This window comes from Hyaloscypha bicolor, assembly GCF_002865645.1.
Source record: "Hyaloscypha bicolor E unplaced genomic scaffold K444scaffold_182, whole genome shotgun sequence".
NCBI lineage: Eukaryota > Fungi > Ascomycota > Leotiomycetes > Helotiales > Hyaloscyphaceae > Hyaloscypha > Hyaloscypha bicolor.
This window is the reverse complement of record NW_020194684.1, coordinates 4,318,879-4,343,521: the sequence shown is the minus strand read 5'-3', so window position 1 is coordinate 4,343,521 and position 24,643 is coordinate 4,318,879. Positions and strand designations below refer to the sequence as shown.

The following is a 24,643-nucleotide window of genomic DNA, read 5'->3' as shown; positions in this document are numbered from 1 at the left end:
CGGAACAACCTGCGCTAGGATCAATATTTCTCCGTGGCCTCGCCTTTCGACCTCTTTTGAAGGGTCGCTTCAAATTTGATGAAAGACTGAACAAGTTGAATGAACGTGCAAAAGTGGTGCAATTTCGTGATCCTCGTATTTCCGGTAGTAGTTGGGGTTGGATCTCATTCCAGGTCTACTTCCCATCGCCGTGATGTCTCCACGAATGCCATACCAGTGCATGGTACAACGTGGAAATCTCCTCATTGCAGCCAGAGGTTCTAGCATCGACTCATTCCGAGACGGCTCACTTCTCTCGACATGGAAATGCCCTTCTATACAAGCGGCGGGAAGTACCAGGCCTTCTCTAGAAGTCACAACGGAATTGGTCACCCAACACTACGAGACATCCTCCGTGGAAATCTACACTGATTCTGCTCCGCCAGCAAAGAAGAGGAAATTATCAACATCAGGGCCAGTTGAGGCAAATTCAGTCACAAAAGAGGGGAAGAAAAAGCAAAACAGTAGATCTGATGCAGTTCAAAGTGGCCTCGAAGCTCCAGCTGTCATTGCGTTGGCCATCACGAAGGATGGACGTCACGTGATTGCGGTCACTGGTGAGGATAAAAGTATCCGGGTATTCGAAAACGTTCAGGAAGATGGAGTACATAGGTTGAAGCAGTTGAGCCAAAGGTAAGTTATTCTGATACTAGAATCGTGCCAGTCATTTATAAGGAACAGAGCCATGCCGAAGCGCCCATGTGCTCTTGCGGTCACAAATGACAGTTCTACCATAATCACTGCAGACAAGTTTGGAGACGTCTATTCTCTCCCCTTGATCCTACTGGAAATCTCTGGAACACCAAAATCAGCCACCCATACTCCCGAGCCAGCAGCGAAGAGTTTCACACCAGCTGCAAACGAACTCACTATTCATTCCCAGAGAAATCGCAAAGCACTGGAAAACCAAAGACGGCAGACCAATAAAACCGCCGAGAAGTCCGAACCCGTCTTTGAGCATAAACTCTTACTTGGCCATGTCTCTATGTTGACGGATATTGCTCTGGTTGCATTGGGGGTTCGAAATTATATCATCACCGCTGACAGAGATGAACATATCCGCATCTCTCGAGGAATTCCACAAACGCATGTTATCGAAGGGTTTTGCCTTGGCCACTCCGAATTCGTTAGTCGAATCTGTGTTCCACCGGATCGACCACACCTCTTGGTATCTGGTGGAGGTGACGATGAATTGTTCGTGTGGGAGTGGGAGTGTGGAAACTTGGTCTCCAAAGCGGATCTGAAGGGGTATGTGTCTGCTGTCATGCAAGAATTCGACAGAACAGAAGAGAGTGATATTCCAGTCGAGTCGTCAAAGATTGCTGTGTCGGGTATCTATTGCACCCAGCAAGCTTTGAATGATAGCTTTCAAACTATCGTCGTAGTTACTTGCGAAAGGTGAGTTCTCTTCAATGAAGACCTTTAGTGGATTCGAGCTAATCTTAGACAAGCATTCCTGCCGCCTTTGCCTTCGTGCTGACGGCTGAAAACCGGCTGGAGTACTTGCAAACGCTCAAATTGCCAGGCAATGCACTCGCTATTGTGTTTGGCACCTCACTAAAAGAGGGCGAATTTGACGTCTCAAATCGTCTAGTTGTATCCATCGACACCACTCACAAACTTGGATCGAGAACGGAGGAAAGAGAGGATGCAAGTCAAAATCTGAATCCCTTGCAGTCATATATTTTCCAAAATGGAAAGATTGTTCAGGACGGAACGTTTCAGCTAGCTATTGCAAAACAAGATGAGGGCGAAGCGAATGGAAGTGGTGCCTCAGGACGACTCACCAATCTACTGTACAGTCTTGAGAATTTGCGAAAGAGGGAGGGAGATATGCGGGAAGAATAATGCAAGCAGCTTTGCCATGTTGGCTCCTATTTCTAACGATGATATGCGTCCAGTAAAGCTCGAAAGTCGACGCCTCTCTCACTCGTATATATTCACTAATCTATGGGTCCTACACGCAACACATTCATCTCTCGTGCCTTTCGTCGTGCCTCCTCCTCCTGCTCTTCCGCCAATTGCTCATTCCAATAAGTTACAGCTTTATCTGTGATTACTGCAACATCAGTACCCTCGGCCACCTCGATAAGTCCAAGTACCCAATCCAGCAGCTCTTTGCTAATCCACTCCCCAGCAACAATTTTCCGAGTAAAGCCAGCGTGGGAGATAGCCCTAGTTAACTCTGGAGTCAAGGGCGCGTTGTGTCGCCGAAGATGGTGGAGACATTGAACTACGTTGCGAAACGCTACCCTCTGACATCGAGCATCTGTTTGTGCGAAAGCAATGGCCACTTTCATCACGAGTTCTATCATGGCTGGCGACAGACGCCTTGTAGAAAATGCCGACCTTTTGGATGGTTGCATCTTTTCGTAAAAGGGCACTCCCATTGCTTTCCAGATTTGTTGTGGAGAGAATCGACGGTGGTTCACCATGGAAACGATGAAATTCGAGTTTAGATCGGGTCGCAAGACTTGTTTGTTGGTACGAAGACCAGTATAGAACATCTTTTGTATGCGGTATGCGAGTTGAAGATCATATTTGCTCATGATCTCGATTGTTGGGCCGATAATATCTCTTGGCAGTTTCAACCCTAGATCCTGTATCTGTGCAAGAATTCCGAAAACCTCTCTGTATCTTTCAAGATTGTGGAGCAACTTGAAAATACCCTTTGTTTGGCGGAATACCTTCTCTCTGTGTTTGTCGATAGCGGAAAGTACCAATCCGAGGCCAAGGGGTCCACTGTTCAAGGAAGAAACCTCGAAAGTATTCCTGATCAATGCTCCTCCTTTCCCTAAGTATCCTTGACTAATCCAGCGACTGAGGACAACGGCACCTGGAAGAGGTTGTTCGCGTACTCCCTTGCATTTCCCCATCCTCTTTACGATGTTGACAAACATCTGGTGAGGCAATTTCGGTACTTTTGCCACAAGAGACAGCCATCCATAGTACAAATCTGTCACAGGGTTCTCCATGCTGTTGTGAATGCGGACGATGTTTTGCGTGCAGGAAGCAAGTACCCGATAGAGATGATCTTGTGGCAAGTAACCTAAGATATTTGCCAGGGTCTCAATAGACCCGTTTCGGGGTACAAGGGCTTTCTCAGCCTGGACAATATGCTCCAGGGCGCTGTCAAGGATCACCTTTGCTTCCTCAACTGCTTTTTGAATCGTGGAAAGATCCTGTCGATCATCATCCTCTCTGCTGTGCATTAGGCTTTGAAGACGATCAAGTCTATCCAAGGACTCCGATAAGTCTCTGCTAGCCCCCAAAAAGGACAGCCGGGGATCACCAGGAGGCTGCTCGTGTAGCCAGCTTCTAGCCCATGCTTCCACCAAACGATCGACCCCCCTATTCATTTTGCCGAGCTGGGTGACAGATGCTGCATGCATGACGTCGTGGAATAAAGTTTGGACCTCCGTACAGCTAGGTAGGTTCCCGAGATAGGATAAGAATCTGTTTAGTAATCTGGCATCCAAGTCGACGGGCTGAAGCACTTTACAACTTAACACTCCATCCCAAAAGGCTTGATAGAACGAAAGAAGACGCTGAGTGTCCCCGAGACCCGAGTCTGAGAATGCGAGGCGTATGTCCCGCGATATGGTATTGAGAGCTCTGTGCATTGTAATTCCGGAGACGAGGCCTAATCTTAGACTTTGCTTGTACAACTGGTTGAACTCTTCACATATGTCGTGCAATTGATCTGAACTAGCAGCCAGAAGCGTTGTTCGAAATTTGACAATATCTTCCTCAATTGCAACTGCCTCTTTTGTAGGCTTATTCATTGAGCCTTCAACGACAGCCGACTCGGGGACTACCTCTGGGGAAGTGTTCCATTCCAAGAGCCAGGCGGGTAGTGCTGCAGTAGAGGCCCCTGTTGATTTTCGGGTTGTAGGCGCCTCCCACTGCCATTGGGCATTGCCTACGTCTCCAAAGAAGCCCCATAGGGGCCCCGTGTTGTGTGCTGGTGCCGGAGCGGATTCGGTGAGGTGTGCCATTCGTCTTTTCCCAAGCCTGCGGCGGCTCTCTAGAGGACCAGGAACGAAGCTCCCATAACGCTTCCCGGAGCGTGAATTAACAAATCTCTGAAAAGCATGGCGAAGCACCTCGTCGGATACCCAGATAGAGTCGGACGGCTGAAAGAGGTGTCGCTTCACTGCTGGACAGCAAGCCGCAGGTCGGGGAAGCATGAATTAAGAAGTTTTGGGAGACATTCGAGGCGTTGCGGACGGCCTTCAAGCGGAGAAAGTGTGTGATGGAGCCAATTGGTGAGTTCCAGTTGTGCGGAGGTAGCTTCGATCTCCAGTGATTCGAATTGTGGCTTTTGATGAGATGTCGAAGGCTGGCTCCGCAGCTGGTTGAAGTTTCCCCCAAGTTGCGCGTGATGCCTGACAATCGTGGCTGGCGCCGATTCCCACAAGGACTGTGCCACCCCTGCAGCCAGTCAAAATTCAGGCACGACGCTTCACCAGCCTTGGCGGGGTGACTGTTTTGGTGCAGAGAAACGTGCTGATCCGGGACCTTGATCGTACAACAAGACGGAAGCCATGGCTCACCAATTTGAGCCTCTTCAAAATGACTTGATTATTAGGACAGCATGGGGTAGGATTCCCCCCCCCGTATCAATGAGAAATCGTTAACTTCTGAAGGCCAGAAAGTCGAGAGACCTCCAATGTGGGTGATGCGTCAAGGTACGAATAAATCTCTTCTAGGGGAGAAATTTATACTGATGTTTCTCTCAGCGGGGCGATATCTACCGGAGTACCATGAAGCCAAAGGAAAGCACGACTTCTTCGACTGCTGCCGCTCCCCCGAAATTGCCTCGACCTTGACCCTCCAACCCATTGAGCGCTTTGCCGGTCTCGTGGATGCTGCAATCATCTTCTCGGATATCCTTGTCATACCTCAAGCCATGGGAATGGCCGTCGAGATGGTGGACAAGGTGGGCCCGCACTTTCCGAATCCCCTCAAAGACCCTGAAGACGGCCAGTACGGCAAGGTCATGAATAAGAAAGTGGATGTCGCCGGAGAATTGGATTATGTATACAAAGCCATTACTCTGACGAGACACAAGCTTGAAGGGCGAGTCCCACTGTTCGGTTTCTGTGGTGCACCGTGGACCTTGCTCTGCTATATGGTTGAAGGCGGTGGAAGTAAGATGTTCGCCAAAATCAAGACCTGGATCTACAAATATCCGAAGGCAAGCAAGGATCTTCTACAAAAGATCTCCGAAGTCTGTGTCGAGTATCTTGCATTGCAAGTTAAGGCTGGTGCTCAGGTACGTTATTCTACCTGAAGATGTCGGAGTCTTGTCACTGAAGAATGCCCAGCTAGTTCAAGTCTTTGATTCGTGGGCTGGTGAGCTATCGCCGTCGTCATTCAAAGCGTTTTCCCTGCCATACCTCGCATACATTTCGAAACATCTTCCCAAACGATTGAAGGAGATGAACCTGGACCCCGTCCCAATGGTTGTCTTTGCGAAAGGAGCCTGGTATGCACTCGATTCCTTGTGTGATTTAGGGTACCAGGTTGTTGGTTTGGACTGGTTACAAGACCCAGCGGAAGCTGTCAAGATCAGAGGCAACAGGCCAATTGTTTTTCAGGGCAACGCAGATCCTGGTGTATTATATGGATCGAGAGAAGCTATAACGGTAGTCGTGGAAGACATGGTGCAAGGCTTCGGTGGTGGAAAACAGGGCTGGATCGCGAATCTGGGCCATGGTGAGTTCCGCATTTGTTGTCTTTCTACTCTGTGCTGACCTCTTCAGGAATCACCCCCGGCGTGAAACCCGATGACCTGAAGTTCTACTTTGAAGAGATTCATAGACTCGCGGGAAGCTAATGGCTCTATATCAACCATCAATTGCACCGCTTCTCTGCAAAATCGTTGATCGATTAATTCATTCGTCTTCTCATTTCAATTCTTTGGAGTAAACCCTCTCCTCTTCACCAATGTCCTCGTTCCTACAAGCCCAATCAGCCTCCGTGTCTCGGCATGCCTCGGACCACTTACCAGACTTCGGGCTTCTCCTTAATGAATAAGTCCATCAAGTCTTGACATTCCTGACTCTCCAAAACAACAACCTCAACGCCTCTTTGCTTCAGGTAGGCTTCGCCGCCAAGGAAAGTCTTGTTCTCACCAATCACAACTCGCGAGATTCCATAGAGGATGCAGGCCCCCGTGCTGTTCGTGGTTGGTAATCAGGAATATCTCTTGTAGGGATTCATACCACATATCACAAGGAGAGAGGGTTGTAAACATGGTAGCACCTCTGTATGCCTATCCGGAGTCTCGGGTCAGCCTTTCTCAAATAGGTAGCTTTGGTGAGATAGGCAAACTCGACTTACTGAAGCGGGAAGCCGTCCTGAATTCTCTAGTGCTGCAGTTTCCCCCTGATACCATATTAATACTGCCCCAAAATCTAAATCTAAAACCCACATGATGGATTGCTGAGCCTTTCTGCACGCGCATGTTGTGCCCCCTCCCAAGCAGTTTGCCATCTTGAGAAACCAATGCAGCTCCAATCTAGACCAATCATCTCAGAACTGGAAAGTCTCACTTAGTTACTCGAGAGTGCTTACCGGCACGCCACCTTCTCTGTAGCCCAGCCGAGCTTCCTCAAGGGCAATTGCGAACGCTTCTAGGTCATTCATTGTGAATTGTGCTACTTGAATAGCGATGAAGAGCAAACCGAGTATCTTGTATCTTGCATCTCGAAAAGAAAAGCTTCATTTTTCATGCTCCACATGACTTGACTTTCCGTTGCCCCTCCAGCCACTCCAGCCCCTCACTCACAAACGTTGTGTCATTCATCAACGGTCTCTTATCATCAGCGCGATAAGGGATTCCTGACTGGGGATCGACGCTGATTGGCAGCCCTGGCGAGTGTCCTGCAGGAGGACTATGCTATTTTTGGCCTGCGATGGATTTTCCATCTGCTGGCCACCCACTGCACCTTGATCACGATTTCACTTTTTGGAAGGCCGATAAGAAAGTCACTGCCAGCTCAGTTCGAGAGTCTGCTGTGAGGGCGGAGTGGAGTGGGTGTATTTGCGGGCGAGGCTGCATGGAAGTTTGCCTGCTTTTGAAGCAGAAGAAGAGTTTAGAACTGTTTGGAAGATTCGAAGCCACCCTTTTAGCGACGCCTTTTTATCGCTGCCACTAACTCCGACCAAATTCAATCTTCAGCATCAACCTTGAACCACACACCCAAGACACCACAAACTTGTTGGAGTTTGAGTCGATCTTCTACTACTTCACCTCTCGAGTACATTCACAATCGATCTCTTCCTGAGAAATTGATTGCGAAAGCAACGCAGGAAGAACATTGCGCGCGGCAAGGCCTCAGCCTCATTCTCGAACAGTGAGTGGATCTCTTGGTTGCCTGGATCTAAGAAGTCTGCACTCTTCTCCTCTTATCAGGACCGGGTCGCATCCTCTCAAGATCGTCTACCTTCTTGTGGCCTGACTGTACACTGACATTGTTGCCATAGAGAGTCAGCATAAGCTCGATACTTTTCGAACCCCTGCCTCAACGGCGCAAAGGACAACTCTCGAGACGCAACCCTCGCCGAGAGCCAACGATACAGGATTCAGGCTTGTCGAATCTCCCTTCCCGTACCTCTAAGTTGGAACTATGGCGAAAGACACCAAATTCTACGACATCCTCGGTGTAAGCAATTTACCCCCCTTTCGGGAAATGATTGCTCATCTTCATTCTAGGTCTCTCAAAACTGCACCGAGGCAGAACTCAAGAAAGCATACAAGATCGGTGCCCTGAAGCATCACCCTGGTTAGTTCTGGGCTGCCTGTTTGGATTCTGTGCACAGCTCTAATATCAGTTAAGATAAGAATGCCCACAATCCCGAGGCAGCAGACAAATTCAAAGACCTTTCCCACGCATACGAGGTCCTTTCCGACCCACAGAAGCGGGCTATCTACGATCAATATGGCGAGGAAGGATTAGAGGGCGGTGCTGGAGGCGGTGGAATGAACGCCGAGGACCTCTTCTCTCAATTCTTTGGCGGAGGATCCGCATTTGGTGGTGGTGGGCTTGGCGGCATGTTTGGTGGTGGTATGCCTCAACGCGGACCCCCGAAAGCTCGCACAATCCATCATGTCCACAAGGTTTCCCTCGAGGATATCTACAGGGGCAAGGTTTCCAAGCTCGCCCTGCAAAAATCCGTTATCTGCCCTAAATGTGATGGACGTGGTGGAAAGGAAGGTGCCGTCAAGAAGTGCGCTGGATGTGATGGCCACGGTATGAAGACGATGATGCGCCAGATGGGCCCTATGATCCAGCGTTTCCAGACCGTCTGCCCCGACTGTAATGGAGAAGGTGAGATCATCCGAGAGAAGGATCGATGCAAGACCTGCAGTGGCAAGAAGACAATCGTTGAGCGGAAGGTCCTCCACGTCCACGTGGATAGAGGTGTTCGCACAGGTCACAAAATCGACTTCAGAGGAGAGGGCGACCAAACGCCTGGAGTCCAACCTGGTGATGTTATTTTTGAGATCGAGCAGAAGCCCCACGCAAGATTCCAGCGCAAGGACGACGACCTCTTCTATCACGCAGAAATCGACCTCGTTACAGCGCTTGCTGGAGGATCCATATTCATCGAGCACTTGGATGATCGGTGGTTGAGCGTGGATATTCTTCCAGGGGAGGTTGTTGCACCTGGTAAGTGCTGCGCACCACTCTAGTTCCTCGAGACCTATTCTGACTTTTTTTGCAGGATCTGTAAAAATGATCCGAGGCCAAGGTATGCCCTCATACCGCCACCACGATTTTGGCAACATGTACGTGCAATTCGACGTCAAATTCCCTGAGAAGAACTTCACCGCCGATCCTGCGGCGTTCGAGGCTCTGAAGGCTATTCTTCCCGGCTCAAAACAGACCGTTATTCCCCCTGGAGAGACCATGACCGAAATCGTTGACTTCGAGGATGTCGATCCGAGTCAACAAGCACGAGCCCAAGGTGCTACCGGAATGGATGAAGAGGACGAAGACGGACATCCGGCAGGTGGCGAGCGGGTCCAATGTGCTTCACAATAAGCTTGACGACAGTGGCTGGATTCTAATAGCAGCGTGGTTTCCTTTGGCATTTTTGCATTGGTCTGGGTTGTCTGCTGTTCGCAGCGAGCATCATATCAGGTTTGTTACGTGGCTTCGTGAGGGGTATACGGATCACCGCATGGACGACATGCAGAAGTTCCGGCCTTCATGACAAGCCGACGGCTTATTGGCTTTGCGTTCTTCAACCGCTGTTCTTTCCAGGGGCTGCCCGGGGATTGTTTCGTTGGCGTTTAGACGGATAGATAGCATGGAAAAGAAATTTGGTCTTTACATCATCTTCCGCGTGATGAGTTTGCTTTCATGCATCCAAACATCTTGGTGAATTCAACACATTTTCGAAAACTTGATATGGTATGAAAACTGGTGGCGGGAGCTTAATGGTGCGAGATAATTAATTGGCTTGGGCATTCAAGTGGCTGAGGGTTTTTTGATTGAAATGAAAGCCCACAAGTCCCGAGTAGCTCTTCATGTTGACCCATCACTTACGACTTGGTGGTGGTTGCCCGTCGAGTAGTCGAGTCCAACACCATTGGTTGAATATTGTGAGGCTATGATTACCAAAGCGCACTCAACCTCCAAGTAGGATGCTTTCGGCCGTAAATTCGCTTTTCGCTCTCTAGGGACTCCTCGAATTTGTCTGGGTATTGTGCATTTCATAAAGCCCCTTTAAGCGTACGCATAGCCCATAGGTCACTCTCCAGCGGTGTCAGGAGCCTGGGGCGCCGGCCCATCCGCCAAACGCGTTCTCGCTCGCCATATGGAAGCTTTCAACACAAACAACAGCCAAGGGCCATTCCCCGAGGCCCAACCACGGCTCTCTGCACCCTCTTCCAATGCTCCTGCAGTCGGTCCTCCATCCGGTTCACCCCCTACAACCGTCCCTTCTGGCGCGAGTGCGCCGTCGGCCTCGTCCTCGGCAGCGCCACGAATCAGGAGGAGAAACCGCATGATAACGAGTTGTCTAGAATGTCGACGCAGGAAATTGAAGTGTAATAAGTCTCACCCGTGCGCGAATTGTGTTAAGTTCACGCGAGACTGCGTTTTCCTCTCACCGGCACTAGACCAGGCAAGTCAGCTGAAGCTCACGGAAATCAAGGAGAAAGTTGGATCTTTGGAACGACTGCTTGAACGCGATGTGGCGAAGAATGTTGCTGCTGTCCCTACTTCTTCAAGCCAGGATAGAGCTCTCCCAGGTGAGGAGGATGACGATCTTCCAGCAAATGAAGATGAGAAGGACCTTGAGCCTACCCCTCTCGCTGTTGTTGATGCGGCGTACGATGAGTATGGCGAGGACGATGACCTTTTAGACCTGGGTATTCAGCTGGGAAAGATGCGAATCACAGAACGTATTGGTGGTTTCTTCAGACCCAAGATATCACAAGAGGTATGTCTAAGTTTTCTCTGTTGCTAGGCTTGATACTGGACATGGATTTCATTCTGTATTATCAGAAGCCATAGCTAACTAACCCTTCTTACAGTTGGAATTTACCATGTCAGATACTTTCATGTCTGGAAATAAGGAACAGGACGAAGGACGAGCCTTTTCACCGCCTCAGCCAATGGCACCCATCCCGTAAGTCTAGTTCTAGCAGTGTTTCTTCCTCATACTTTTCTTTTTCCTAAGAGCCGTGGTCATAATGGCTTCTGTGGAGCCTTTGCGCTCGTGTCCTGGAAACCGGGGTAGTTCGGAAACTCTCAGCTCCTTTCCACTCCTCTCAGATATACAGTGCTAATTTACTGCAGGCCTGCCTCCGAATGGTTGAAGCCCGGGCCTGCGTATATCATGCCTTCCTCCGGATTCTTTTTCGGGGGAACTGGTTCACAAAATGCCTCGCTGATTGACTTTCTCCCTTCTCAATTGGCCGCTGATAGACTAATCAAGCAATTCTTTGATTGTGTACACCCGATTTGCCAGATAGTTCATCGCCCCACGTTCGAGAGAGAATATCACAGCTTCTGGGATGAAGTCTCTCTTGGCGTTGAACCGCCTAACTCAGTCCAAACGATTGTCTTTGCAGTAATGTTCTCTGCCGTTGTAAGCATGGATGAGAGCACTATAATCCGTGATTTTGGAGTCTCGAAAGCTAGTATGATTGATAACTTCAAGTGAGTATTTGTTTCTTCGAGGAAATCCAAAGCAAATTTTCAACTCCTGGCGGTGTTGTGAATCACGGCCCGCAAGAGAGGGGTTCGCGCTCGTGGCCTATTGCGGACGTATAATGCGCTAGCCGTCTCCAAGCAACATTCCTCGAAGCTTCTTAGGTCCCTTCTGATTAAGGCCAATGAACCTTTTCAATGTCATCTCTCGTAGAAAATACCCAGAGAATCTCACGCGTGATTTACGCTGGTGTTCATGCTGACTTTACTAAGACTTGGCACGGAAACTGCTCTTGGACGGGCCAATTTTCTCCGCACTACGAAGATTGAAACGCTTCAGTCATTTGTGATGTATCTAGTGAGTTTTCGTGCTCAATACCCGAGATCCATTACTAAGTGTTTCACCAAGATCCCCCTTTGCAGGTCAGAGCTCTCCAGAGCGCATTCGGTTCTCCTTGGTGCAGCTATACGAATGGCAGAATGTATGGGGCTTCATCGAGATGGTGAGACCTACGGGATGAACCCACTCGAAACCCATATTCGCCGTTTAGTATGGCATCAGCTGTGTTTTCTGGATATCAGGACTTGTGAAGCCCAAGGCCCCCGGCCAACGGTAAGACGTGATGAGTTTGATACGAAATTGCCTCTCAATGTAGACGATATCGAGATCAATGCTTCTGGAAAGCTCCCTGCAAGTGCAGATCGATGGACGGATTCAACCTTCAGTCTCATTCGCTTCGAGGTCAATGAAATGATGAGGACAATTTGGGTCGACAGACCGAGAATCGAACGAAGGAAGATAAGTCTCACAGCTGTTCTAAGCAAGATCGAGACATTCCGTAACAACATGGCGGCAAGATACGATCACCTCATGGATGAGAGAATTCCCGTGCAGAAATGCGCAAAAGTTGTCAAGGCACTGCTCCTCTCGAGACTTCATATTATGGTCCTGCATCGTTACCACAACTCTGTGGTGGCACCAATGCCGGACCGTCTTCGAAATATTATGCTTGCATCAGGTACTACACTTCTCGAGACTGCTGTGGCTTTGGAGACCCTCCCCGAGCTGAAACCGTGGTCTTGGTACGCCGGAGCTTACCAGCAATATCATGCCGCCTTCCTCCTTCTCATGGAAGTATACGTCTACCCACAACGCAAAGAAGCTGACCGGATTTGGGCTTGCCTTGATTGGATCTTTGAATGCAATCCTGAGGACCCGCGACGGGTGAAAGGGAGGAAGATTCTTTCAGAATTGCAGCAAAAGACTGCAGTGTACCAGAGTATGCGAGGCATGCGAGCTCCAGTGCAGATGGAGAAACACGTCGGGCAACGAGAACCTCGAGTTTCAGACAGCAGTGTAAATACAGTCCAGAGTCATGGGCTTCATTATATGACTTCACCTCGAGAAGAAAAGCTTCCAACTCCGACTGACGCGCCCCTGGTCTATGGACCTGGAGGTATCATGGGAGTACCCGGCCCAAGTGTTGGCAGGGTGCCGTTGGTTCAGGCCGTGGTTTTTGCAGGCAGTGCGAATGGGGAATCCTTATGGGCTCTCCCGAGTTCTCAGAGCCCGGAGGCAAGCAGTGACTCGGCAAGTGGATCTGGACAACCTCCTCTTGCAGTGCCTCCTGGGGCAGACGACTTGATGGCTGATATCGACTGGGTATTTCTGCATTCTCTTAAAAAGTGAGGATTGAGCTGACAACATTTTCAGGATGCATTTGACGCCCTGTTCCCACCTGATCAGCAAATTGACTTGGATGCTTCGGGGTTTTTACCAGGTGTTGGACCATATTGAGCCCTTTAAATGTCGTATGCGGGAATCAGTTGGAGGGCGTTGGCTTCTTCTTTCCCAAATGTCAGGCTAGACTAACAAGAGGCTGGGGAAATCTCTTTCTATAAAAAATTATATGAGGTATCACACGGGGTCAACTAGTGGGAAAATAGTTTTGGAGCTTCAGCTCTTCGCGAGGCAGTTCATGAAGAGTGCATTGTCGAGTGCTGATGGTACAGTGGGACTTCTGCGCCGTCTTTTCCCATGCCAGAATGTTAATACATTGCGAAGTACCTCCCATCCTTCGTCTAAACGTCAAGATCCATCTTCTCACCCAACGCCGTCTCATCACCCTTCAGCTCATGAACTGTCACATATTTGCTGATCTCCTCCCTCGTAATGATCTTCTCATTCAAGACAGCCGTAGTGCCCCTCTTAAAGACATAGCTCTTTTGCTTCTTGCTTCGCTCGTTCGGCTTGATGTAACCTCTCTTCAGCGTAGTCTTGTCCTTCGTGATGACCGCAACATCGACGTTGGATCCGGAACCCAAATCGTTGAAGATACCGGCCTGGATGGCGTTTGATGCTAAGTCGATAGCCTCTTGCTCCGTCATCTTTGGCTTCCATTGCGTCTCGAATACTGACATGGCTGCGAGCGAACCACTTCCCATAGTGACATATGGAAGCTTGTCAGTACTGCCATGTGCGTGAACAGTGAACAATCCAACACCAGTAGGATCAACTCCAGCCACGACAAGATATGCGCCAATATGTCCTTGGTACCGGAACAGATGTTGCTTGAGCATCGTCATGCAGGTAACGACTCGGGGTTTGCGGCCAGTGGAAAGTGAGTGGAGTTCGAGTTGTGAGGAGATGAGGGAGGTGGTGAATTCGGTGTCTGCAGCTGTACCAGCTCCTGCACACCAGATCTGAGGGGCGATATAATGGAGCTTCTCGCAGTTCTGTTGAAGTTGTTAGCTTTGATCTCAAGCTTGATTCAAGGTGTAAACGAACTTTGTCTGCTACTATGGGACCACTTGTAGCTCTCGTATCTGCCGCAATCTACGCGGGACAAAGTCAGCATTCATTCTTGAGTTTGAAGGTTTGCTCTTGAGCGATAAGGCCAGCCTCCAGGAACAGCCACAAGTCATGGCCGTAAATCCTGGATTTGAAGCTTGGGATCAGGATTCAACTCACAACAACTCCCTCGTGCCCATTACCCTGGAAAATACATCCTACAATCGTGGTCCCTTGGCGAATTAGTACGTTATAATGACCTGAAGAAAGAATGGCATACCTGTTGATGTAGCCTTAGGTAATGGGACACCTCTGGCATGGAGGGCAGAATTTCTGGAATGATTTGAGAAGTCAAAGCCCGGCATAGTGACTGAAAGATCCTAGGGAGCTCGACGCTGATCGTATTCGCTGATGTATTGGCAGAGCTCGACTCTGGATCGTATCCGTCGGTATGCTGGCGGCAATGAACGTAACTTTCGAAGTACGAGGGGCTTAGACCTATTCGTCGATCTGTTGGCAACAATAAATGGAAATTTCGAAGTAGAATCAGATAGAGTTGAGATGGGAGGTGGGAGGGTGTGAGAAGTTGGGGCTGCTGGAGTCGAGGCAGAAGCGTAGTACGACGCGGTTGTTCACGAGCGTACCTGACTAAGCTAGGAGCTTCAACATTGTTTTGAGAAGCTCCAACCTAGGCAAGATCAAAAACTCCCTTGAGGACCGGAACATTCACTTTTCAAGCTGGCGTTTGACTCGCTTTTGTTTCTCCAGCCATAAATAGGCAGCAGCTTCTACCTCAAGCGCCCGATAAATTTAAAATTACAACCTTCGCGCCTCCTGGTCCCTCGATTTCCTGTCCTCGATCTCGATCTTCAATGCGCAGAAACATCTCATGAACCGTTGGCCCTCCTAAGAGTGGCTATTTTGCGTCCATCATGGCATTCAGCTTCGCAAATGCGGGCATGGGCGGCTCCCCTGCAGCGAACGTACAAGCCGGTCCTCCTCTTGAAGATATACAAACAGAGGTACTTTATCCCTCAAGACTTTTAGAGAAGCACTCCTCACACTTGCTATAGGCCCTTGGTTTCTTGTCATTTGCAGGAGAGGCTAAGGTTCAGTTATTGCCCACATCATGGCCTTCAGATCAGCTACCCCCGCCAACGTCTTCTCTCATGAGCATAGCCTCACAACGAGGTCTCGTGGCTGCTTCAGGACCCGATGCTGTCATAGTAGCAACTACAGAGTCGGTACGGAAAGCTTTCGAGGGTCCGAACTCAGGAGATGGCAACCTAAAGCCCTTTCAACCACAATTAAAGCTGCCAATGCCCATGAGAGTATCGCAGCTCGCATTTTCAGCAGATGAATCCTACCTGGTACTGTCGGCCGAGACTGGAGGAGGGTTGGCAGTGTATGACGTTCAGGCGCTCTTGCAGGGTTCTACACAGTCGGCTTTCGAGTTATCAACCAACGGACAAGCTTTGCGAGCTCTTACGCCCAATCCAACACCAGAGAAGGGAGAGCTGTTGGCTCTAGTTACGACTGACGGTAATTTAATGATGGCCAATTTGAAGGAGCGGAAGTTTGTAGCTGGGCCGAACGGACAGGTATTGAAAACTGGAGTGAGTTGCGTTTCCTGGAGCCCCAAAGGCAAGCAGCTAGTTGCTGGACTCGGAGATGGAACCGCGTACCAGATGACCCCTGAGGGCGGAGCCAAAGCAGAGATTCCTAGACCACCAGATGTGGACAGGGGCGATCACGGTAAGCACTCCCAATCCACACACTAGCATCTGTGCTGACCTCGAAGTTTCTTCCATCACTTGGCTTGAAACTCTTGTTTTCCTCGTAGTTCATACTCCGTCTTCCTTCGACAATAGCCAAGCATCAAATTCAACCTTCCACCTAATCACCCGGCAGCTTCCTTCGAGCTTTACATTTCAAAAGGTGTCCGATCCTGCCGGCCCCTTTGGCCTCAATCGATCACCCCCACATCACTTCCTGCTTCGTCTCAAGGACTTCCCACCAAACCTGCAGGATGTAATACTGGTGGCTTCAACCGCATCTACTGATATTGGCCTATTCACCAAGTCTAAAGTTCCTTTGACCAGCGACAAGCCAGCAGACAAGATTACAGACGTTTTTACTATGACGGAAATGTCTGATGATTCTCGCCGTGCTCAACTCCCCATGACTGCCGAGTTGACCGACACGTCTCCTATTGGATTTGCGTTGGACTTATCTAGTAAGGAAAAGGTGGCCAAGCCAATTCCAGCAGATGAGATGGACGAATCACCAACTCCGCTTCCTGCTCTTATGGTTCTCAACAATGAAGGAGTTTTGGCCTCGTGGTGGGTCATCTACTCTGAATCGATACGGCAAGGAACCGTATACCCTGGTCTTGCCATTGCAGGAGGTACTGCACAGCCTACGCAGGCCCCCCCTGCAGCAATCCAAGCTCCAACATCTGCGTTTGGCGCACCAAGCACCCCCGCATTCGGGGCATCTGCCTTTGGCAGTACAGCCCCGGCGTTCGGTAGTACGACTTCAAGTGTCTTTGGAGCTCCTTCACTTCCAGGGATCACTGGAGGTGCCTTTGGTGGCCCATCTACTCTTGGGAAGAGTCAGTCTCCATGGGGCACACCTTCCACCTCAACTGCCCCATCCACCAACAGTTTTGGAACATTCGGTTCAACGCCATCGGAAGCACCGAAGCCCGCATTTGGTGCTCCATCATTTGGCACTACCAGCACGCCTTCCTTCGGGGGACTTGGAAATCGAGTGTCACCTTGGGCTACTGGAGGGTCAACTGCCCCAAATGCAGCATTTGGCCAAGCCGGTGGTCTCCCTAAGCCAACTTCAGTCTTTGGTGCACCGGCTTCAACAAAAAGTACTCCAGCTCAATCCTCTGGGTTTGCTGCGTTCGCTTCAAAGGGCGGCTTTGCTGCCGCCGCTGGAGCGGCTACCAGTCCAACTGGAAGCGTATTTGGTTCGAAACCTACTTCGAACGCTTTTGGCTCGCCGAGCGCTGGTTCCATGAACACAGGCAATGTCTTCGGCGGAACCGCAAATAAGGTAGAGAGCAAGCCGACCTTTGGGTCTAGTGGTTTTGTACTCGGGTCGACATTCAAGGCCGATCCAAACGCAAAGGATGATGTTGCCGGAACATCAGGTGAGCCTAAGGACTCATTCTTTGGAGGCGGGTTCAGCAATACTCTTGGAGATTCATCTAAAAATGTTGAAGCTCCGGTGTCTAAGGAGACTGAAATGGACTCGGGTGAAGCCCCAAAAACAGAAGTGCCAGCAAAAATCGAAACTACAACACCATCATCTACGCCAGCTGCACCGAAAACCCAGTTATTTGGATCCACCACTCCCGCCACTGGGCTCTTTGGCACTCCCGCAACCTCATCCACCCCTACGGCTAAACCTGCATTGGCAGGATTCAGTTTCGGCCAACAAACTGCTGATAAACCACAGACAGCAGGATTCAGTTTCGCCAATCTGAATGCAGCTCCCTCTATTGCTCCAAACACGCCTACAACCGCAGGTCCTGAGCCGTCGTCCAAGCCAGATGTGACGCCTGCATCTCCTCAGATTAAGGAAGAGCCAACACCAGAGACCCCACCCCTGAACAAGAAGATTCCAGAGGCTCCTCTACCCCCCGACTCAACAAGTAAAACAAGCTATGCCGCAGGGGAATCATCAGCTTCATCTGTTGAACCCGATGCGCCTCTCCCTCCCGACTTCATTCCCAAAGCTGCTGTCAAAGCTGCCCAACATCCAGAGTCTCCAATCACAGGAAAGGCCGCCGAGAAGCCAGTTCCGGCAAATCTCCCTCCTCCCGCCGATATCCCTGCCGGACCAGAGGACGAAGGAGACAATGAGTCTGAATTCCTAACAGAAGAGGAAGGGGAGGACGAGAGTAAAGAACCCAGCGAGGAGGGAAGCGGCGAAGATGTAACCAAGGACATGAGCCCTACATCGGAAGCTAACCAGACGCCTGGTTTCACACCGCAGAGCTCCTTTGGCGGAACGAAGAATCGTGGTTCAGAGAGTAATATGTTCACCAAAATTGAGAGGCCGGGTGAGGTGCAACCACAGCGGTCACTGTTTGGTGAGATCAATCGTTCCACTGCTCCCATTCTCCCACCCCCGAGAGTGCAACAAAGTCCTCGATCACCAAGCCCCGTACGCACTTCTGTACCCCCTAGAATGCGTCCTGATGCATCCCGCTCCGTCAGTGCTCCAGGTGCTGCTTTTCAAGCTTCTCAAATTTTAGGATCTCAGAGAATTGGAGGTCGGTCAATGATGTCTACACAAAATCTGCACGCTGCGTCTCGGGATGGAGCCGAACAGCAAGCGGAAGCCAGGCGCCGTGAAAACAGAGCTCGGAAAGAGGAGGAAGAGACGCGAAGTCTTCAAGACGATGAGGATGACAAGATGCAAACATATCTTGCCTCAGATATCAAGCCTACTTTAACACTGGATGAGTTTGTTGCCCATGCGGATTACGTTGGTAATAAATCTATGGAGAGCATACCAGCACAGGTCGAGGCCGTGTACAAAGACATTAACTCGATGATCGATACATTAGGCGTTAATGCTCGGGCTCTCAAGTGCTTCGCAGAAGGGCATGACGTTCTTTCCAAGGACGAGGGCCGTACCATCCAGGATCTCGACGAGGGTATAGGAGAGTGGTGCTTGGTTGAGGTCGAGGAGCTATCCAGACTCGTTGAAGTCGAATTTACTCAGGAACTCGAAGAGTGCCGGGTAAAAGACTTGGTTGCTAAACTCGATGCCTGCAACGACCTACAGAAAGATATGATCAGGCTTCGTGCAAAACATGAAGATATCAAGAAGATCATTGATTGCTATCGAGACCCAAGCCATCTAGCAATTGCTCGGGGACAACCTTTGAGCGCTGAACAGGCTGCCCAGCAACATGATCTTCGCAGGGACTTCACGAAATTCCAGAAGCTTCTTACTGAAGCCGAGGAAAGTGTGACTGTTCTGAAAGCAAAGATTGTATCTCAAGCCACGTCTCATGGGAAAAGCAACGGCTCGGCGGGTCCTACGGTGGAGGCTGTGATGAGAACGATTGCGAAGATGACAAGTATGGCGGAGAAACGAAGTGGCGACATTGATGTTCTGGAAGGCCAGATGCGCCGGCTACGATTCAGCTCAACAACCAGTGCGGGAAGCCGGGAAGGCTCACCTTTCGCAACTCCGCAGAACAACAGGACTTCGCTAAGGAACCCGGGGACATCGAGTACGTACGGGCTCTTTTACACTCCCGACAGTATCAAAGACACCCCACAGCGATTCCAGAATTCGCTGATGTCATCGGTTGGCTCTCAGTCTCGAAACTCTCCACCTCGCAAGAAACTGAGTGGCTATACAGCCGAGGAAAAGACTCTCCTCAAGTTGAAGTTGGCGAGAAAGAAGGAAGTTACGAATAAGTTGAGGACAGCTTTGCAAAAGAATGGAACGAACGTTCGCCTTATGGTTGATGAGGATGATGACTAAGACTTGAGAGAAAGAATGAAATCGGGGTGTCAGCATGGATGATTGATTATTACATCTGGGACGGAAGAGGCATGTAACAACACCACAGCAGAAATCGGAACCATAACTTGCGTTTTTCCATTAAAAGTGGCATGCAAAACTGCAATCCAGTCTAGATAGGAATAATTCATGAAACGTGTAAAACACGGGTGTCCAAAGTGTATTCCATAGCGAGTCTATTCAATGGGAGATAGAAAGCCTTTGACCTTTGAATGGAGTCATAAGTACCGTCCTAAGCATACAAGCGAGGGGTCATATTTGATTTTGAGAGCTAAACTGACTTGGGACATTCGACTGATCTTGGAACACTCCAATTGATTGGGTGCACGGTTTGTTCTTATATGGGGGGGGAGGTATTTTCTATCCTAAATTTGCTTGGCCCCCGAAATTTCATGCATCATTTTCGTCTCTCACTCATATCGGCTTCAGATAAGATAGTTTTTGGTCTCCGTCCCAGCAGCCGCCCTTCATCTCGTCTCCAATATCCTTCGGATCTGGTTACGATCGTTTGGAACAAGGTGTCGCTGGAACCCCTTGGCCGACAGGGGTGTTTACTCGCTTTGCCGGTTTTTGAAACGAGATGGGGTCCAAAACAATTGTTCGGGCGAGTCACCCCAGATCAGACGAAAGATAACATTAAATTCGAAATGAGGCTCCAGTTTTTGCTGATTTGAGCTTGGGCGTGAGTATAATCGTCTTCTGAAATGGATTGTGTTCTAGAGACTACGATTTCTCTATGAAGCGAAACAATGACAGGCTGGGCCAATTTTTACTACTTATACAAATATTCCTACTCTTCCCCAGCTCAGGATCTGTGATCATCGTCATTCGTTCTTTTTCTACCATTCGATTCTCCACAACATATATATCATCACTCTCATTCTAGCGGCGTCTACATGCACATATACTATTCCGATCCCTTCAGTCCATCAGCCAAGACCAGTTCGAGGTGCTTCATCTGCATGCATCAACGACCGAAAACCCAGATGCAGTAACAGGAACGACCTGTCTCGATACTACCGCGTAACCATAATTATAAGGCGTTATTTCTCCGAATCCCAGCTAATCAATCACAGAAACATTGTGTTCCACGATCAAACTATTGCCGAGCATGGAATTTGTGGCGGAACAGGTCAGCTTCCACCATTTCCTACACTTTCAGGAACTATTATGGCAATGTAACCGCACGACAACTACTAGAGAGAGAGCTTCTTGTCTCTTATCCTCAAGTGAACGTGTTGACTGTAAGCGCAGCTGGGGCTATTACTAAGTGTAGTGGGAATCTAACAGCCACAACTGGTTCATCGGGAACAGAACTCTTCAAACTAAAAGCCACAACTTCTAGAGCAACAATCAACGTCAGCAAGAGGCTGTGGGAAGGATGTGTTCGAGCGGCTCGTGCAGTTTGTCCGACCGGCACATTTAACTCGACTTGCATTGGTGGAGCCTCTTATTGGAAACGTGGCTTTTACTTTGTCTGAAAATTGACAAAGTGGAAAGTTGTATAGCAGACGAAGAATTAAGGTACTATGGAAAAGAAGAAATGAAAAAGAGACAGAATTCCACCTACGTGCATATAGTGCATTATGCAGAGAATCCAGCTTGATGTCTAACTTTTCTTTCCAATGTGTCAGCGAAGAGGTGCTCCTCCAAAGTTGGGAAAGGCACTGACTTTTTCCCGTTCAGGCCATTCCTCCACACCTCACACAGTGACATTCTACCAGAAGGTTAAAAAGCGCTGATCGGCCCATCACATCTCAATGTCCAATGTTAAACCAGGACAATGGGAAGTTCCTTCCCAAGAGCCCTCCGAGGTCGCTGCGAGATGCATCATTGTGATGCATGAGTGGATGGGAAATGCCTATCATGAAAAGTTGAACAATGAATCAAGTCTTCGCCTCTTATCTCTGTTGTATGGCGGATATGATATTTTGCGATTAAATGACGGTCTGCTCACATCTGCGCTGCACGTGCAAGTGCGAGTCGTGGACAATGGACGATGCCTCCTCGCTGCAGGAAGGCTGCTCAGCCTGCTGGTGGGTTGAGGCCGCTTACCTCGTTACATAGTCGCGGGCTCTTGAGATGTAACGGGATCATCAGTTTTATTCGCATTCCTCGCCTCCCCACACTTGCCGCGGTCAAACCTTTTTGCAGGTCCTCGAAATTAAGATCTTGATCCGAATCACCTTAATAATTGCCAAGACCTCTTGCCGGGCTGCACTGCAGCAACTCACGCACAGTTATATCTGCTTGGCATGGCTACCATCCGGATTGCCGAAGACTTTCGACCAACCAGGTCGAACACTGGGATTGGTGGCGGTATTTATCCCATCAGCGAAAACTCCATAGAGCGATCCCGCCCTAGAAGCCGCTCGAGAGACGCATGACGTAGACTCAGTGACCTCAAAGATCCGGAAACTGAAGAGGCCGGGCTCACTCGAGATGGAGACTTTAAGGAAAAAACAGGTCACTTGTTCCAGGAAATTGCGTGACTGTGTACTAATATCAAGAAAGGGGTTCAAGGGGAGGCTATTGCTCTACCTTGCATACCAAAGTATTGGCATGATATATGGGGACATTGGAACCAGTCCTCTCTATGTCTATAGTTCCACTTTCACGTCTGAACCATCTCATGAGGATCTGGTTGGAGTTTTCTCAGGTAAGGAAGTCAGCATGCTACTGAGCAAATCCGGCAAGATTGTATAATACAAAGCAAATAATAGCAGAAACCCCAAGCCGAATGCCCCAAACTCCTTATACCATAATCATATGCCATTATCGGAGCACTTCCTGGCATGAAATCGGTACTCACAGTTACTCTCCTAACCTAAGTTCTTGCGTGCTTCACATACGCCACATAGAACAACATCTCCAGCATTGATGTACTGGCTAACTTCACAAGTTGAGCTCTTGCATCGCCAGGAGCCTGGGACGAAGTTCGGTTTAAGAACATTGGCGCAAACCACACAAGTAAGAGCTTGTTTTTCGTTCACAATGGAACAGACAGGACAGGATCCATTTGGGTTGGAGGATTGTGGCACTGTCGATTTAGTCACCTCGTCCTTAACAATAATCGGAGCACCGCTTTCTTTACCTCCCCCATTTTTCAAAGGTTCTTTCGCTTTAGGTCGACTTTGCGGCTGTGTATTTTGGATGGGACCTTTCAATGCTTCCGGCGGTCTCGAGGATGCAGCATGAGTAGATGGTGACAAAACATCGGAGGTTTCCATCCTCTTGAGAGACCGGGGTTGATGAGAGGGTTGTTGGGAGCGACTAGGAATGTTCAGGAGCTCTTGCAGTTCATTTTTTGCGTCATTGTCGTCCTTATCTTCGTCCTCGCAAACTCTGACCTGAAGGAGAATTAGTAGTCTGATTGGGAGAGTTTTGAAACCGCCGGGATAGTCCAAACTTCCCCGAATACTTACCATACCATGTCCCTTGCTATCCAGTAATCGCTCCCCATTAATATCAATGGCATCGTCGAGTTCGGGTTTGATGACGAAGTCTTCCTCCCCGTCACTCCCAGTCTCGCTATCGGTGACCAAGTATTCATCCTTAACCTCTGGTACATCCTTCTTGACCTCGAATCTCGCCAAGGCTGCTGCAGCACGCAACTCTCTTCCCCTGGCGCTTCCCGCAACTCTGGGCTTAGCTGTCGTCCTCTTGCCTTTCTCCAGCTTTGCCTTGACCTCGTCGTCTGCTCCAAGTGCAGTTCCATGCACGCCAAACTTCTTCTTGATTCTCTTTTCTTGCCTCTCCTTGTGAGTGATCTTCGGCTTGACTGCCCTCTTCCCGCCATCTCGGGATTTGAAGGTTCCACCACACATGTGCTCAGGCAGGATTTCTCCCTCTTCCAGTGTCTCACGATCAAATAGACCGTTTTCCAACAGCACCCCTCTTCCCCAGAGGCCATCGCCAGTATATCCACGGCCCCACAAAGCTTTCATCTCGTTGGAGAATTCGTTTCGGACTGCCCAAAATGCTTTCGAGTGATTCATTTGTTTGTTGTGTGCCAACTCATGCATCATAACCATCTGTACGAACTTAAAGGGAAGCCAGTGGCCAGTCGAGGGCGATCTAAGGACGAGTTGAATGCATTCGCCATTATTGAAGTTCCTTCCTGGACATGGTTAGTTTCTATATTCTCCCAGCCCTACCCCGGATAATGGGTATGTAATGATTGTTCCAAGCGGGCATGGTACAATAGCAAAGTAAGCTTACCCCAGAACTCATGATTAGGCTCATACTCCTCAAAGGACACAACTGCGAGGTGATGCTTGTTCATGATGGGTAGACATTGAGCTGCAATCCGTTCAAGATAGTCCTGTGAGATTTTCTCATAGGGACCTGGCAGGGGCTTGATAAAAACGACATTTTTATTCGGAGTCGACTTCTTATTGTTTATTCTTTCCCAGCCGCCGGGCATATTTGAGACCGTGGGTAAGTCTGACCAACTTGCCCGAGAGGATATGACTTATTGCAGTCGACCGTGACGAATGTGAATGCGCGGCTGGTATGTGGATGAAGGCCTCCGATCAACAGAGGTCCAAGAACGTACACTCTGTGGGGGTTGAACTGGCAGTTGGATGGTTGTGTTGGGATGACGTTGATGAAGCCCGAAGTACGAGACGTGATCGCGACTTTTATTGTGACGCCAGGTCACGTGAACACGGACACTACTTCATTCTTCTAGAACGAGGCACTTTCCATTGTTTCTAGTAATTTCGGAAGCTTTGTAGTTCAGACGCAATCAACTCTTACTAACACTTGCCGTTGAACAAGGCTTGCGTTCAACCATGGCTGCTTTAGGGAAGTCCTGCGTTGCCCCTCCTCACTGATAGGGGACAGAAAAAGCGGCACCCATTTTTAATGTCCCAAGTCAAGCTGGACATTGCAAGTCCGTGCTACCTCTCTGAATGTGCGTATGCGATATTGTACATCGAAAGTCTACTCCCTGTAGACGTCTCGGAAATTCCAGAAGCTTGATTTCAGCTCCTCTCCTCTCCAATCAAATGTTCCCATTTGACTTGGGACTTTCAAAGATGAGTGCCGCTTTTTCTGCCCTGCGTTACCCCTCCCG

General features: G+C 49.4%; 10 protein-coding genes across 10 annotated transcripts; 6 read left to right on the top strand and 4 right to left on the bottom strand.

Annotated features, from left to right (window-relative positions):
* Window positions 1-193: 193 nt before the first annotated feature.
* Window positions 194-1,887, top strand: K444DRAFT_636991 (guanine-N(7)--methyltransferase subunit trm82; the record flags this gene model as incomplete). The annotated part of the gene is made up of 3 exons (XM_024884068.1): window positions 194-672; window positions 721-1,437; window positions 1,491-1,887. The coding sequence occupies 3 exons, from the start codon at window positions 194-196 to the stop codon at window positions 1,885-1,887; spliced, it is 1,593 nt and encodes a 530-aa protein (XP_024728634.1).
* Window positions 1,813-4,408, bottom strand: K444DRAFT_238332 (uncharacterized protein). Its single transcript, XM_024871288.1, has one exon. It carries the CDS (start codon window positions 4,227-4,229, stop codon window positions 1,983-1,985), a length of 2,247 nt encoding a protein of 748 aa, XP_024728633.1. The 5' UTR covers window positions 4,230-4,408; the 3' UTR covers window positions 1,813-1,982.
* A 178-nt stretch (window positions 4,409-4,586) lies between these two features.
* On the top strand, window positions 4,587-5,881 carry K444DRAFT_544721 (uroporphyrinogen decarboxylase; the record flags this gene model as incomplete). The annotated part of the gene is made up of 5 exons (XM_024876077.1): window positions 4,587-4,641; window positions 4,689-4,730; window positions 4,782-5,317; window positions 5,370-5,760; window positions 5,808-5,881. The coding sequence occupies 5 exons, from the start codon at window positions 4,587-4,589 to the stop codon at window positions 5,879-5,881; spliced, it is 1,098 nt and encodes a 365-aa protein (XP_024728632.1).
* Window positions 5,882-5,932: 51 nt separating this feature from the next.
* Window positions 5,933-6,829, bottom strand: K444DRAFT_620811 (cytidine deaminase-like protein). The gene is made up of 5 exons (XM_024881783.1): window positions 6,622-6,829; window positions 6,479-6,565; window positions 6,388-6,432; window positions 6,270-6,319; window positions 5,933-6,223 (listed from the first exon to the last, which is right to left on the bottom strand). Exons 1-5 carry the CDS (start codon window positions 6,691-6,693, stop codon window positions 6,049-6,051), a joined length of 429 nt encoding a protein of 142 aa, XP_024728631.1. The 5' UTR covers window positions 6,694-6,829; the 3' UTR covers window positions 5,933-6,048.
* Window positions 6,830-7,676: 847 nt separating this feature from the next.
* Window positions 7,677-9,095, top strand: K444DRAFT_636987 (DnaJ-domain-containing protein; the record flags this gene model as incomplete). Its single annotated transcript, XM_024884067.1, has 4 exons — window positions 7,677-7,712; window positions 7,763-7,832; window positions 7,887-8,720; window positions 8,776-9,095. 4 exons carry the CDS (start codon window positions 7,677-7,679, stop codon window positions 9,093-9,095), a joined length of 1,260 nt encoding a protein of 419 aa, XP_024728630.1.
* Window positions 9,096-9,873: 778 nt separating this feature from the next.
* K444DRAFT_647735 (uncharacterized protein) lies at window positions 9,874-13,011 on the top strand (the record flags this gene model as incomplete). The annotated part of the gene is made up of 6 exons (XM_024885376.1): window positions 9,874-10,500; window positions 10,595-10,689; window positions 10,860-11,222; window positions 11,487-11,571; window positions 11,623-12,876; window positions 12,928-13,011. 6 exons carry the CDS (start codon window positions 9,874-9,876, stop codon window positions 13,009-13,011), a joined length of 2,508 nt encoding a protein of 835 aa, XP_024728629.1.
* Window positions 13,012-13,134: 123 nt separating this feature from the next.
* On the bottom strand, window positions 13,135-14,590 carry K444DRAFT_620808 (N-terminal nucleophile aminohydrolase). The gene is made up of 4 exons (XM_024881782.1): window positions 14,285-14,590; window positions 14,185-14,237; window positions 14,002-14,049; window positions 13,135-13,949 (listed from the first exon to the last, which is right to left on the bottom strand). The coding sequence occupies exons 1-4, from the start codon at window positions 14,367-14,369 to the stop codon at window positions 13,296-13,298; spliced, it is 840 nt and encodes a 279-aa protein (XP_024728628.1). The 5' UTR covers window positions 14,370-14,590; the 3' UTR covers window positions 13,135-13,295.
* Window positions 14,591-14,936: 346 nt separating this feature from the next.
* On the top strand, window positions 14,937-19,524 carry K444DRAFT_544594 (uncharacterized protein; the record flags this gene model as incomplete). The annotated part of the gene is made up of 5 exons (XM_024876064.1): window positions 14,937-15,026; window positions 15,078-15,759; window positions 15,806-16,513; window positions 16,586-17,571; window positions 17,638-19,524. The coding sequence occupies 5 exons, from the start codon at window positions 14,937-14,939 to the stop codon at window positions 19,522-19,524; spliced, it is 4,353 nt and encodes a 1,450-aa protein (XP_024728627.1).
* Window positions 19,525-21,806: 2,282 nt separating this feature from the next.
* On the top strand, window positions 21,807-22,327 carry K444DRAFT_238130 (uncharacterized protein). Its single transcript, XM_024871287.1, has one exon. The coding sequence runs from the start codon at window positions 22,006-22,008 to the stop codon at window positions 22,267-22,269; it is 264 nt and encodes an 87-aa protein (XP_024728626.1). The 5' UTR covers window positions 21,807-22,005; the 3' UTR covers window positions 22,270-22,327.
* Window positions 22,328-22,385: 58 nt separating this feature from the next.
* Window positions 22,386-23,989, bottom strand: K444DRAFT_647732 (WLM-domain-containing protein; the record flags this gene model as incomplete). The annotated part of the gene is made up of 3 exons (XM_024885375.1): window positions 22,386-22,913; window positions 22,989-23,683; window positions 23,785-23,989. The coding sequence occupies 3 exons, from the start codon at window positions 23,987-23,989 to the stop codon at window positions 22,386-22,388; spliced, it is 1,428 nt and encodes a 475-aa protein (XP_024728625.1).
* Between the last annotated feature and the right edge of the window lie 654 nt (window positions 23,990-24,643).